General features: G+C 46.7%; 1 protein-coding gene across 1 annotated transcript; it reads right to left on the bottom strand.

Moving 5' to 3' along the window:
• Nucleotides 1-2,275: 2,275 nt before the first annotated feature.
• On the bottom strand, nucleotides 2,276-14,982 carry EDEM1 (ER degradation enhancing alpha-mannosidase like protein 1). Its single transcript, XM_071756378.1, has 12 exons — nucleotides 14,538-14,982; nucleotides 14,379-14,451; nucleotides 12,446-12,549; nucleotides 11,462-11,633; nucleotides 10,240-10,423; nucleotides 9,532-9,706; nucleotides 8,883-9,003; nucleotides 8,282-8,452; nucleotides 7,698-7,771; nucleotides 6,919-7,015; nucleotides 6,070-6,255; nucleotides 2,276-5,241 (listed from the first exon to the last, which is right to left on the bottom strand). Exons 1-12 carry the CDS (start codon nucleotides 14,915-14,917, stop codon nucleotides 5,152-5,154), a joined length of 1,827 nt encoding a protein of 608 aa, XP_071612479.1. The 5' UTR covers nucleotides 14,918-14,982; the 3' UTR covers nucleotides 2,276-5,151.
• Nucleotides 14,983-15,355: the final 373 nt, after the last annotated feature.

Below are 15,355 nucleotides of genomic sequence, written 5' to 3'. Positions count from 1 at the left end.
GAGCCCAGGGAAGGAAGGAGCCCAGGGAAGGAAGGAATCCAGGGAAGGAAGGAACTCAGGGAAGGAAGGAATCCAGGGAAGGAAGGAACTCAGGGAAGGAAGGAGCCCAGGGAAGGAAGGAATCCAGGGAAGGAAGGAGCCCAGGGAAGGAAGGAACTCAGGGAAGGAAGGAGCCCAGGGAAGGAAGGAGCCCAGGGAAGGAAGGAGCCCAGGGAAGGAAGGAGCCCAGGGTGTGCTGGCAGCCCAAGCCCTCTGCCCCTGTCCCTCAGCTCTCCAAAGGAGCAGCACCTGGAGCTCCACCTTGCAGACATTCCCGTTGTCTTCCTGCTCCACCAGATCCCGGGAAGCTCCAGCAGCGGCACAAGAGTGGGCTCTGCTGGAAGCTGCTCGGATCTACAGCCCAAGCCCAGACCTTCATCCCCAGGGACCAGGAGCCCTCTCCCTGTCACGGGGGTGCCAGCTCAGCCTGATTTCCACTATAGAGCAGCAAAATTTCAACGATAGCACTGCAGACAGTGACATTACCTACTGTCCAGCTCACTGCTGTAATGGTTTATAATGAGCAAGCACCCTAAAAAAAGGAGTTCCCAGGCTCACCCATGGGACTGAAGAGCTTGGATCACACACGATCCCACCCGACTCCGATCCGCCAGACAACTGAGAAGGGGAAGAGAGGTTTTCCTGAGGGATTTTCTGAGATGTGGACTTAAAAAAAGCTGCACTGGAGCCCCCCAGCTCTGCTTCAGAGCTGTGACACGGTCACCAAAGCAGTGACACCACAACCAACCCCAGGGAAAATGGGGTTCCTCCCCAAAATCAGGATGTCAGCCCGCTGATTCCTACAGCAGAACTGGCACTGAGAAGCCTGAACCCAGCAAAAGCACCACGAGATGGGCAAAAATCTCATCATCCAGAAGTTCAGAGGAACTTGAGTCAACACTGCAAAAACCCAGGCACCAACACCTCCTTGTACCTTGGAGCTGGAGCAAGATAGAGAACAGAAAGTGTCCTTCAGCAGCCTGGGAATCAGGACTGAAAAACTGGAAACAACAGAAAACATCAAAGAAAAAACAAATTCAGGAAATAAATAAATAGCCCAAACCAACAAAAAAAAAAACAACAACAAAAAAAACAAAAAACAAACAAAAAAAAAACCAAGCCCAAACCAACCAAACAAAAACCCAACAAATAAATCCCTAGAATGGTCACAAAGCTCATTTCCACATTTCTCTGTTTTTAAACCTAGCATGAGCTATTCCCAGCATACAGAGCAGAAAGAGCCCAGCAAGGTGGTTCCCAGTGCAGGATTCCCACCTGGACAAGGTTCTTCATGGACCAAGCTGGAGAAAGGGATGTTAGGAACACCAGGAGCAGCTCAGTACTTACACTCAGTTACCTGCTCACAGGGCTCACAGCTTGAACCCACCACACTTCCTTTCTTCTTTCCACATGAAGTCCCTGCTTCCAGCCAGGCTTCCCAACACAGGGAAAATGAAAGGGGGAGAAGAAGGAGGCTTTTTGTATGGGAGGTGGGGTATTTTTTTACTCTTCTGGAGGAAGCAGCCATCCCTTGTTCTACTGAGATGAAAATCAAAGACTTTGATGCTCCACAAGCCATGGACTCCTACAGCAGAACTAGGGAACTGGTTGGGGACTTTTCTTACTGAATCCAAGAGGGTTGGAGCTCTTCAGATGAGCCAAGTCATGGAGAACATTAGGAAAAAATCAGACATCAGGAAGAAAGTCTCTGGGGTGAGGGTGCTGAGCCCCTCAGGTTGCCCCCAGAAGCTGTGGCTGCCCCATCCCTGGCAGTGGTGAAGGTTGGATGGGGCTTGGAGCAGCCTGGGCTGGGGGAGGTGGCCCTAACCATGGCAGGGGGGTTGGGACTAAATGAGTTTTAAGGTCCCTTCCAACCCAAACCATTCTATTTTTATGAACTTGAGCTGCTTGACTTCAGGTGTGTTCTCCTTACTCACTCCTACTCCCAGCTCACCCCCAACTAATGAAATTTTCCTGTCAAAGATCAGGTATAGCCACTACCCACTCAAATTTCCCTTTTCCCTGCATGTGGGAGATCACCTGCAAGCTCCATCACGGCCTTACAAGAACCATACTGTAAGAAAAACAGAGATAGAAGAGTTCAAGTACACAATTTTTTAATGTAGATTTGTAAATTTAAGCTCGGTTTTGAAAATTTTGGACATTGAATGAAAGAGCATTTGGTCCTCCTAAAAATTTGCCATCAGCAATTAAATACTTCATGGAAAAATGACAGTTAAGCATTCATTGCATTTTTAATTAAGAAAAAATTGATATTGCACATTTTACCAAGTAATACAAAAGTCTGTTTCAGCAAGTTATTCCAGCAGTGTTACCAATTTCATTTTGCTATCATTGACTAATACAAAGGCTTTCATTTTAGTGCATTACACGTGCCCTGTCATTACAGAGTAAAAAAAAATGTATCCAAGCATTGTTAAAAACAAAGAGGAAGAAAATAATTGGCTCCTGAAAGAACACAAAGCCTTTTACCACGCAGTCAGCACCCATCTCCTGGCAGACAAAAAAACCCCATTCCTATGGAGAGATGAGTGTCAGAGCACCCTGGCAACACCAGTTTCAGTCCTGCTTCCAAGGAGAAGCTGCCCATAAATAAGTATTTGGCACTGCAATGAAGTCCCCAGGTCACTGAGGGCTGAGAGGCCAAACCTGCCCATGCTGTCCCTGGGCTGCAGCTCCCTCTGCCCAAACACAGGAGGGAAATGCTCAGTGGCAGAAGAGCTCTGCAGCTTCAGTATAGTCTTGTCATTCTCTGAGGAAAAGAAAAAACTCCAGGAAAACTCTGGAACAGATTTTTGTGCATAACACTCAGCTGGAAGCCTAACTGAGGGGGGGGTTCAGGTGCTTCAGAAGGCACAAAACACCGAGAGGCAATGGCAAGGTACAGAATGCAAAGAGAAAAACTTCCAGACTGGGAAAAATCCTCCCCAGAAGCAGCTCCCAGCACACCCAGGGCAAAGCCCCCCCTGTGCTCAGCTTCCCAGTGCTCCCCATCTCAGATCTGCCCCCCAAAGGGCTGACCCAGACATCTTTGCTTTCTGCCTCCTCCTGACCTCCTCTCATTCCATCCTCCTGCCCTTCCCCAGGTGCTCACAAGCTGAAGCCCACCTGCACGCCCAGGCAATGCTCACTGCTAAAGAAGTTACACTTTGGACCTCTCACAATCTCTCTTTGGATGGTTACATCTTGAATTTACATTTTGCTTTGAAACAAACAACAAAGACACTCCAGTAATAGGTTCACAGAGCCAATTCTACAGGGGCTGGAGCTGCCAGCTGCCTCAGATGAAGGCAACTGGTCCCACTGCAATCTTTTGAGAAATCTTAACACATCTCCCTCCCTCCTCATCATCCCTCCCCCCCTTAAAACACACTCAATAAAACTAAGAAGACAGGATTTTTTTTGTTTGTTTTGCCTGAATAACAGATCCAACTATTGTGGAACAGAAGAATCTACAATGAAGTCCCTGAGAAGCATCTGTATGCTAAAAGATCCAAACAATAACCTCTTCAGCACTAACTGGATACTTATCAGAAATGTTCTGCATTGTGACACCTGGTTTCTGAAAACCAGGGTAGCTGTAAATACAGCAGATTGAGTTTGCCCTTATACTTCAGCCTGAATTTAAAAATAATTAACCCAACAGTAACTTCCAACTGCTTCAACTACCATCAAAAGTAAACAGCATGAAAGCAATGGGGAGCCACTGAAAAAAAACCCAAAACACAACTCTTCTATTTAGAGCAAGCTGGTTTGGCCCCAGTTTGTTTTCATCCCTCAACAGCCCTGCCTGAATTCAACTGCTCTCCTCCTTAAAGGTCACAGATAGTTATTCCTCAAACACATCTGAGCTGCATTTCAAGACTGTGGGATGAAGCACCAGCATTTTTTCACCATTTCCCACTGGAACCAAAAGGCTGCTTGCAGGCAGAGTGCAGCACTCCTGGCAGCATGGAGCTCAGACTCTGCCTCCATCCCCCAGCCCTGTGACCAAACTGACACTGAGAATAAATCCATCCCACAAGGATTCTCCAGGATGGGCACAGCTGATATTCTTCCTGTATCTTAAAAAAAGATAAATTTTAAAAAGCCATCTCATACGTAAAGTTACTTTATGAACTATTTTGGGATCCAGGGGATGTTGGAGCTAGCTAATCAGAAACACCTTATTTACCTTCCTGCTGGCAAAGAATACTTAAGGCACTGATATATTAATGCTGTCAGGAATGTGAAACAGTTTGTTCTTCACATATTGCTGTACCAGTTCTTAGCAGCATCTCTCCTGAAAAGGCACAAGGTCCATGGCAAACAATGGAACTTTTGGAACATCTGCTCAGCTCAGCTACATCAAGTTAGCTGCTTGGACAGGTGAGTGGCTTTGCAGTTTCCCCTTCCCTCCCTCCCCCCTATTCCCTTACATAAAAAAAAGGCACCTGATCTGTTTTATTACTGGGTTCTGTAGCCACAGGCTCTTGTGAGCATGCAGCTCTACACAGCTGTGGATATGAGGGGTACCATGACCATGCTGATAACTCCTTAGATGATCAGAAGTTACCTGTGCAAGACATGATTCTAGATACAGAGTTTTTGTGTCAGCAAAACCCACTACCAGTGGGTTCCTACCTGAGCAGTACTTAAGGTTGTGTATTGCTAGTCACAATAATTCAATGATTAAACTTGGTGTAAAAAATTGCACTTTCCCATTCCTTCTCCAACCCCAAGATCATTTCAAATTAAATACTAACCCCTTTCCTAAAGGGACATTTGTAGTACAGCTACAAAGAGGTAGCTAAGTGGCACGTGCCAATTTTCTTTGTTTTTTTTTCAGCCTTCATTTGCAAAACTTTTCACAGGAAGTTCTTAAAACAAGAAATCTCTTATTCAGGTGGCACATGGAATTACCACAGTGTGGAAGATGGAACTCCTGGGAGAACCTGATCTCCCTTTGTGTCCAGAATTGAAATCAAACAAGCACGGGGGACACCCAAGTGACTCAGCATTTGCAGGTGTGTAGCTGAAGAGGAGAGGAATGTCTACAGCCAAATCCCACACTCCTCCTGACATATGATAAAAGTGGCTCTGAAGAAGCATTCAGATCAAGCCCACCATCCTGTCGATCTGTCTCATGTAGTTACTCTTCAGTGGCAGCAAGTATCTCCTCTCATCAGGAACTCTGTTACACTGGGAACAAAGCAAGAACATCTTTAAGGACTCAGGGGACTGGCAGCCCCATACCCCCCAGCAGGGATTTCAGTAAGCAGAGGTTTCCTCCCAGCACACACACTTGCACCCAGCAGCACTTCTGGTCCCATCTCCCACTTGCTCTTTGCAAACTTGGAGCACAAAGCACAGAAATGAACAGCAAGCACACACCAAACCACCACAGCTTGTTGTTCAACTCAGGCTTCCTTCACTATGACAACTGTGAATGGTTTTTAAAAATAATGCTCTTTTTCTGTGGGGCTGGGGGGAGGAGGAAAGGAACCGTGCTAGAGCCTTCCAGCAAAGAGTTTTTAAAATTGTTCTGTGTTTAAAAAAAAACATTTATCTATTTTGGTTTGGTGATAGGCACAGGACCCACAGCTCTGTACTCACCTGATGCCTAGCCAAGAAAGGTCACTCTTACCTGTCTCAAAACCATTCTTAGGAAACAAACAAAAAAAATCAGTTAAAATGACCTTCTGCTTTTCTCTTTCCCCATCTCAGCAGCACGGGAAGATTTTAAGGGCAAAGAAAAAGGGCAGGGAAAAACAACTGGAAATAAATTAACAAAGAACAAACTAATCACTGCAAAATCCTTTAAAAGGAGACAGGTTTCACCTTCACCATAATCACTCTCTCATTATCCTAATCCATTCATTCCATGGCTGGAAATGTTTTCCACCAGGGAACTCCTCAAATATTTGACATTTATGAAGGAAACACTCAGAGTAACAAGAAGTAACTCTTCCAAATGGCTCCTTTCCTACTGCCCAACACACACAACACTGACAGCAGTGTGTTCCTTACATTAGAACTGAAGTTGACTGCCTTTAGCTCGTTAGGTTTAATTTTTTCTGTGCTGTCCTCTTCCCCAGGAAGGATGTCTTGCCACAGTGAGTTACGGAAACGTTCATCCACAGACACAACGTGTCCCTCAGTAGTAAACATATACTTATTCCCAGATTTATGCAGTGGATTCTCCTCATCAAACAGCTACAGGAGAGATGGGAGAGACAGTTACAGTATGCATGCAACACCCTTCGTGTCCCTTAACACCAAGCCAAAGCCCTCACACAAAAAGCACTAAATGGGGAACTGCTCCTTACAGCACATGAGAATAAATAGTTTTAACACAAGGGATTAATTTAAACACTTAAAAGAGGAGAGGCAACAGAAAAACTTCTCACACAACTTAAAGGGCTCTTATTTTTCTAAGCTGCACTGTACAGGAATTTCTAAGCTGGCACCCATTCAGCCACAGATTTTTGTTTTTCTCACTAAAGGAGACTGAGAACAGTGGCTTAAGCAGCACTGGCTCAAATGCTTTCTCCTGTGACTGCCAAAGTCTGATGGGGAGAAATTGGAGGCTGCTGCAAGGCAGGCAAAATGTCTGCAAGCAGCAATTTAGCTCCAAGCTGAGCAGTAGCTTCCTTCAGTCTTGCTTCCCTTCCTTTCCAGCTACCCCCAGAAAGAGCTGCCAGCTCTCCAGCCAGATGCTGCCCAGACTTCCAAGGTGTGGGTAGGGTGAAAGAATGATGAGGCAACACATTCTCTGACACCCAAACCCCTCTGTGCCCCAGAGCAGAGCACAGCTGCAGGATGCTTGTGCCCAGCACACGCAGGACAGCACCTGGGAGGTGCAGAACATACACATACCAGGTACAAATATTTACAAGTTTCACTGAGAAAAAAACTCTCCATTCGATCTTCCTTTGTCTTCTCCACGACGTGGTGCAATGTAGCATAGCCACACCTGCAAGAGGTAAGGGCAGTTTGGGTCAGTTTCCATGGATCTCCCTACACATTCCATAACTTCACACGATTCCTGTTGCCACCAGGGCTGAAGTTAAAACAAAACAAGTCTCGTGTACAAGGAAGCACTGACTGCTGCTTGCTGGCATTCTGATGGGGCTGTACCCACTGCCCTTCACCCACTCCATCCTGCAGATGTACTAAGGGTTGTTCAAAGCAGCACCAGGGAGGGCAGGCTGCACAAAACAGGGCCATTTCCAAGAGATTTGGGTATTTGGTTTCATGACTCAGTTACTGTTTTGAGAAGAAAGATGATGAGCAACAGTGTTCAGCTTCAAGCCCATTCCCCAGGTCAGTTCAACACTATGGGTCCATCAGGCCAGAATTATTCTTGTAGGAGCCACAGACAAAAAAAAACCCCAACAAAAAACAGAGACCATTTTACCAGTTTTTAGCAACAGATCATCAATGATGCATTTTAAAAGGTAGCTATAAAACTCTGAAGGCATGAAGCTGCCACTGGACTATAATTGCCAGTAACTGCTCAATAAACAAATCATCACTTGTGGAGGGTTGTTTTTTTTTAATTCACCTACATTTGGCAGCTTGATCATATAAAATATTTACACAATCAAATATATGTCTACAGCAGTGAGAGAAAACAAAGAACACTGAAGACTCACTTTGCTTTTGTATATTTTTCCAAACTCTGTAGAATATCCATTCCAACATGGAGGTAAAATGGGTTCTTTGTGGCCTAGATAAGGAATACAGACAAGAGTTAGCAGTTTTGAAATCTTGTCAAAATAACCCTTACAACAAAGGCCTGGTAGTGTTTGATTCTCCTGTGTTACAGTAACCTTATTTTTATAGGAAAATGACTTGGCTTACTCTGCAAGCTTCTCACCTTTCCTTTAGTGCAAATCCTGATAAAACCTGCAGTAAATTAAAACTCTTTGATAGCTTTCTTGTTGCCAAAAAAGTTATTTTAGTTCACTGCATTTTCTGCCAGCTGGAGACTGTGCCTCATTTTGCCTCTCTTATAAAAAAGGCTGTTTCAAAGCAAACAACATAGCAACCAAACTGCTTAACAACCCACTGCCCAAACAGAGACCTCTGTAAAAGAGCAAGAAGGTCCAGAAACACCAAATTTTAGCAGCCTTCTTATGACCAAATCCGTGCCACTGGCTAGGGGGAGAAAAAGTGACTTTCTGAACAGCACCATTTTTGCCAAGACATGAGGTGTAAGCTGAGAAAAGGCAAGTACCTGGTACAGGAGATATGTGGACTCCACTAACTCTGGCCTCAGTGGGTAGAAGGGAACATCTGGAGCTTGCAGTTGCCAGTTGTATCTTTCTGGGAGAGCTCCGTATCGTTTCCATATGGCATAATAAAAAGCATGGAGACAAATAGCATCTTCCACATCTCCTATCAACACCTGGGAGAAAGAGCAGCTGGGAACAGGCACACTTCATACTGCAAGCCAGAAAATTGCTTTCTGCTCTGACAAGATGGCACGTAATAAAACGTGCCCCTCAGAAGGAGAGGCAACAACAAAACAACCCCCAGCCCGAGCTGATGTTGTAATTCCTTTGCTCTAAAGGCTTTAGCAGAGCTCAGCCTCACAAAAGTTAAATGTGAAAAGTTACAAGTATCTCAAAACGTGAGCAGGCCAAGCCTTCCAACTTTGTGATGCTGATGCAGAAGCTGAACCACCAAAGATTCTTTTATCAGAGCAGCCAGCTGTAAACCCACAGGCTGAAGCTCATCTCAGGAGAGATGCTCAGACTTATCCACAGCCCAGGACTGGAATGAGCCTCACTGACACCCCACTGCTGGGTCATCTGGGGAACAAAATGGAAGTTTACCTGAAGTCCAGGAAAAAAGGCTTGCAAAGAGTCAATCCATGTGTTCATCATCTGTCCTGTGAACATGTTTACATTAACATACAAGGGAGGGTCACCTTCACCTTCATTGCAAGCTTCTCGACTGCCAAGTAACAAGAAGCATGTGTAAATATTTACTATTTCAGAACACAATGTATGTTTCAGTTCACAGCATTCCTAGCAGCAAAAAAAAAAAACCAAAAAACAAAAAACACAAAACATGAGCCACAGGTTTGTCCTGGCAGGCTCAAGGCCATTTTGAAAAGAACCACGATGTCAGTCATGCTCTCAGAGAAACTGATTCATAAAGGGATGCACATCACACCCTCAAGTTACATCAGCAGGACACTAAACTACTAGTAGTAAAGTAGTACTAAGCCAGCAGTGCTAAAGCAGCCCATTTAATTCATTTCCTTTGCAGTTCTACAGCCTTCTCTCAGCCTGACATTTCCTAACTCAGACAGCAACTTTGCACCAATAATGCTGCATAGATCAGTTGGCTAAGACAAAAAAAAAAAAAAAAGAGATTTTCTAGAGATTTTCCAGAGCGTGCCAAAAAACACTGCAATCTCTGACATCCTGCTGGAGCACTCGGTGCTGAGGGAACTGATCCTGACAGGAAATACCATACCCTCTTCTTAAGTGGTTCTGAATGTTCCGATAAGCATCATTGAACATTTCCAAATCTTCCTTTTCTCCAAAGAGGATGTAAGACTTCAGAAGGTACTCATAGAACGAATCCGACCCTGCTCCCAGGCCACTTTGCTTCCCAACCCAATGGCCAGTTTGAATATTCACAACATTTCCTGCCAGAACAGACAACAAGTTTAGTCTGAAGTTGCCAAGTGCACCAGAGAAAAATAATCATGAACCAGAACTTAGAAATATTACACCTTCAAAAAGTCTGAAGGGGGAATGATCAAAGGTTACCAACAAACCAAAAGCATTACAGTGCATTCATCCAAGGAACCAGCACACACACGTGCAGCTGCTCCAAGTACTTTTAGTCATCTGCCAAACTAAATTATATTAATGGGGATACAGATGCAAAAACTTCAGATTTATTTCCCACTTCCCTGAAATATCTCTCTTTGGCCACCTGCGCCCCAAGAAATCTTTCAGATACTCTGTTTTTTCTTACAAAATTACAAACTGCCATTTGGTGAACACAAAGCACAAGCACCCAAGGGGAAGATGACTGCAGAGCTCCAGAGGAAGCAGGCAGACAGACTTCATGCCACACACAAAGCCACCTGCAGCACCATGGCATTCTGCTGCAGGAGGCTGAGTGGGGAGGATCCAGCACCAATCCAGCCCACCCTGTACCCCCAGAGATTACCTAGCAGCCCAGTGTTGTTGCTCCTCAGGCTCCACAGTGCTTTGACAGCTCTCCTGGCTACCCACTCGAAGGTGGAATCCCCCAGCAGCCTGCTGAGGATACCAAACTCCACCAGCAAGGAACCAGCTCCTGCAGTACACGTCTCATTATTGCTGTCTGGAGGCACTCCCTTCTTCAGATTCACCTGTCAAGAGGGCAGAGAAAGTGCTCACAGCAGGAAGAGAGGCTGCACCCACACAGCTGAGCTCCAAGCTCCACTCCTCTACTTATTTTGAAGCCTTTTTAGTGGGTTTTTTTTGCAATACAAGGTGCAATGTGTACACAGTTAGAAAGCCTTGGTCAAAAAGCCTTCCTGAAGAGCTCCCGAAATTCATCTTCCAACTCTGTAACATCATGCTCAAGGAATGCAATCCTATTTTGCTACTCTTACACTCACCAATACTTCCAAATTTCAACCCTCTTTTTCATCATTTGTGTCAGGGTGATGCAAGTGCTGCTTCCCCTGCTTTAGCACCCTTGGAACCAAGAGTTTCCTCAGTGCAGGCTCCTCAGCTTCCCCAGGGAACCCAGTGCTGAAGGGGAGCCCCACCACCCCAAACTGCTGTACCAGATTCTGAGGAGAAGTGGAAGTTCATGATTCTACAGCCTGACAGGGAAAGCAGTGCTGCTGTCCCCCAAAATTAAAAGTAGTCAGGCAAGTGCTAATTAGTTTTACAGTTTAAAATTGTTCCATTAGAACTAACAGCCTTCTCCATGGAAGCCAGAGAGAACAAATGAGCAAATTCCAAGACCAGCATGACAAATCTATTACATGAGCTTTATTCTATCACAATAATCTCAGTAGCAAGTCACCAATAAAGTCACTTTCCAAGGCTATTTACCTTGAAAATACTTCCTGTTAACCTTCTCAGTGACAGCCCTGCTTGCTGCTGAATGATCCCTAGGAAGAAGGAGCTGGGCAGGGCACAGAACAGTGAGTACTGACCCATGGGGAACAACATACCCAGGGAAGAACAGCATGAAGAAAATATTTGCTAGACCAAAGGAGCAGCCTATGTGCTGTCCATGTCACCATGACTTGTCCATGCTGTTTTAAGGGAAGTTAGAGCAGGTTTGATACCCCCTTTGCACACAGAGAGGCAGAGAGTAGAGAACTGGAGTTGCAGCACAGGTGAACTCCTGCTTTTAGGTTATTTCCCCACTGTGCTGTGTGCTCACTTACCCGTGGATATGGAATTCCAGTCTTGGTGTTCTCAAAGGCTGGAAGTAGTCTCACTGCCAGGTCATGAGCCATATGCAAGAGTTCATTATCATAATCCTTAATGGTCATATCACCAAAAGGCTGCTTGCTATCTGTTATTATTATGTGGGCAGAAAGCAGGCTTCCCAAAACCCTGCAGGAAAAAATATTAAGTTTTCAAATCTGATCTGAACCTCGTTCTTCATCTAAGCCCTTACCACTATCCCATTAACCAGAAGTATTACTTTGTGCATCTTACAGGCACTACAGAAAGAAATCTGCTTTATTCCCCATCAGCAGTGACACCATCTAGAAGTCTTGCTGCTTCTCACCCACAGTAATCCCAAAACCTGGTTCTGCAGAATTTACCTGACCCAGTAGCTACTCACAACACATCAAGCCCATTTCTTAGTGAAGACCTCCTTACCCCACGTGTTTTGCAAATGACAGTAAGCTGGTTACACACACAGGGAATTTGGAAGAAAGCAAGCCTAGCCAAGCTAAGCAGCAACTGAATGAACACTGTTTAAGACATACAGATAATCAAGCCATTTAAAATCAGACAGTGTATCTTAAGTTCATCTCCAAGACACACAGGCCTGTTCATCAGCTTAAACAAAAGGCAAACAGAAGGTCCACGGAAAAAAAACCCCAAAACCCATCAGCAGAGGTGGTTTGCTGTGCAGTCTCTGCTGCAAGAGCAACAACAAAAGGGTCTGCAAGCCAAAGACAGCTGAGACTCAGCATGGGACCACTGCTTCTAGTCACAAGTCACTCATTGAAACTGTTTCAGCAATGAACACTTTTTCATAAAAGGTTCAAAACAACTTTACTCAAGGCACAATTACAGAATAAATCCTATCAAAGACATCCTCATCAATTATTTTTACTTTAGTTCTCTTACAGATGCACACCAAGCCTTTAACCTGGGCAGTTTTTTTAAGACACAAACTTGGGCAGACGTACCTGATTGTTGCCTCAAAAACTTGGACTGTTGAGTCTTTATCAAATGAAACCGTGTCAATCACCAACTTCACTGCTTTCTGGAATTCTGAGGAGTTTCCCATTACCTTTCACACAAAAACAAAACTGTTTTGTCTAACTGTTGCTTCAGAAGGCAGATGGAGAAGAGGAAGTCCACATTTCAGACCAACAGCCACGTTAACCAGACACAGAACAGAATACTTCAAGCTCCTGCTAAAAAGACTTCCTAAAAAGTCACCCCATCCTACTGACCTGTAAAAGTGCACTTTTAAAAAGTACGTTTGAACGGAGAGAACCACAAAGATGTTATTTTTGTCCCCCTTAAATAATTTATGGACAGGACACTGAGCCCCTGGTGAATGGGGACAAGCAGGGAACTGTTCAGCAAAACACCATCAGCCACGTCACACAGCTCCCCAGCTCCTGGTTTGGTTAAAACCAAGGTTTTCCTCACTTCCTCCTCCCCACTCAGCTCATGACTGCCACGGTCAGTTAAACAGCTGAAACTTTCTCACCAGGGAGCTGCAGCTCCCCTGCAGCAATAGCATTTCCTAACCCGAGGCACAGACACAGTCCTTGCACACATCACCTGCACAGGAGGAGGAACCAGGGCACCGATGGGTCCTGACCAAGGGCCAGAGGGCCAAGAAACCACCCTGGCTGAAAAAAAATGAAACTGAAACATAAGAGGCTCTCTAACATAAGAGGCACAAGGAATTCAAGGAAGTGGCTCTTCTCCGTGACACCATGCTGCTGGTTCAAGCAACATAAAAGTGAGCTGCTCCTCTGATTAGCTTCAAATTTGAACAGAAATCCATGTGATGGACTATTCTAGCAGGGAGGAGGCAGCTTTGAAGAAGCAGCTTTCCAGCTTTGCCTCTTCTTCCTTTCACCATTCCTCATGCAGATGTGCAAGTCAGGCCCTCTCTGCCAAACAAAACAAGGAGAGCTCTTCCAGTCTTCTGGATTAAGATGAGCTCTCCTCCTGACATATTTCTCAGCAATCTATGCATCCCCCAATTCATATCTACCCTTCCTGAACACCACAGCACAGCAGTATTCCAAAAGAGAGCTCACCTGAGCAGTGAGGAAGATCTCCAAAATTTCCTCCATCTCTTCTGGAAATCTCTCCTGATACATTCCCATGTACTACCACTGTTAGCTCATGATCCAGCTGGTAGCTGTTAGACACCCAGCACCACCTGCTTCTCTGAATTGGAGGATTTAATAACCTTAAGTCCCCATGAATCATCAGCACCTTTTGCATGAACTACATTCACACACAAAGGCTAAACAGCAAACTTAATAAGGCCATGCCAGAGCTTTCCTGGACAGCCAAAACCAGCAGAACAAAATCTTCATAGAACAGTTTGGGCTAGAAGGGAACTTAAAGATCATTTAGTTACATCCCTCTGCCATGGGACACCTCCAAGCCCCATCCAACCTTCACCACTGCCAGGGATGGGGCAGCCACAGCTTCTGGGGGCAACCAGAGGCTCAGCACCCTCACACCAAAGAATTTCTTCCTATTATCTCATTTCAGTCTCCCCTCTTTCCGCTTGAAACTGTCCCCCTTCACGCTGTCACTCCAGGCCATTGTCCCAAGTCTCTCCCCAGCTCTCCTGGAGCCCCTTCAGGCACTGGAAGGTGCTCTGAGCTCTCCCTGCAGTCTTTTCTCCCCAGGAACAACCCCACCTCTCTCCGTGTCCCTTCTCTGTGTCACACACACAGCAACCACACCAAGTTCGGGGTCAAAAGGGACCTTGAAAGATCATCCAGTGCGTGTCAGAGCAGGGTCACGCAGGAAGGGCTCCGGGTGGGTTCCGAATGTCTCCGGAGGACGAGACTGTTCCAGTATCCAACCCCCCCGGGACAGGACAGGTTCTGGAGGTGCCCCCCACCCCTCGGCACTCACCGCCAGCGTATCCAAGGCGTCGATCAGCGTCAGGGAGTAGTTTCCCAGCACATCGTTGATGTTGAGGTTGGAACTGGAAGAGAAGAACCCAACCTCAGCCGCCACCGCTCCGGATACCCCCACACCCCCACCCCTGGGTCCGCATCCCTCCGGACTCACGGATTTTGGAGATCGGGCCCTCGCCCTCGGCAGTGAAGCGGGTCGAGCTCGTCCCGGGGGAATGCGTGCTGCATGTAGCTGTCGTAGCCGAAAACAAACATCCCTCGGGCGGCATCGCGGAGCCGGGCCCGAAGCTGCGGGGGGAAGGCTCCGCTGTACCGCCGCTCGTACTCATCCCCCCCCGCCGCAGCCTCTCTCCTTTCCCCTCCGATCCCGGGCTTCGGGAGGGAGCTCCAGGGCGAGGAGACGGCCTGAGGAGGAGGGAAGGGGAAGGGGAAGCGAAGGCAAAGCCCCGGAGCTAAGGCAGGGAGTAAAGCGAGCAGTGCCTGCAGCCCCAACCTCAGCAGCAGCAGCCCCAGCAGCAGCGATCGCCATGGCATGGCCGCACCGCCCGCATCGCTTCCGAGGGGCCGCCCCGCTCATCCGGATCCTTCCAGCGGAAGGGAAAGACGAAGGCGGGACCGGTTTTTCGTCACGGAGGTTGGAGTGGCGTCATTTAAAGGGAGAGGTGGCGTGGCACCCACTGGGGAAAAGGGTTGGCCGGGGGCTCTCAGCCGGGACCGGCACCCGCGGGACCCGCGGGTGCCGGTCCCGGCTGAGAGCCCCCGGCCCCAGCCTGACCCCCCCCCCCCATTGATTTAGAATTAATCTCATCCCTCGACTGAAAAAAAACCCCTCTCGTGCTCCCCTTTTAATTGCATCAAGAAAGAGTCCTCCAGTTGACTACTTGGCTGCATCTGCCTGCATGGAAGCAGCAGCATCCCCTCTGCTCATCCTTAGAGCTTCAAGGAGTCAACCTGTAGATATCTGTGAGAGGA

The sequence above is a fragment of the Heliangelus exortis genome, chromosome 12 (assembly GCF_036169615.1).
Source record: "Heliangelus exortis chromosome 12, bHelExo1.hap1, whole genome shotgun sequence".
Lineage (NCBI taxonomy): Eukaryota > Metazoa > Chordata > Aves > Apodiformes > Trochilidae > Heliangelus > Heliangelus exortis.
The sequence above is the reverse complement of the archived record's forward strand: the minus strand, read 5'-3'. Positions and strand labels throughout refer to the sequence as shown.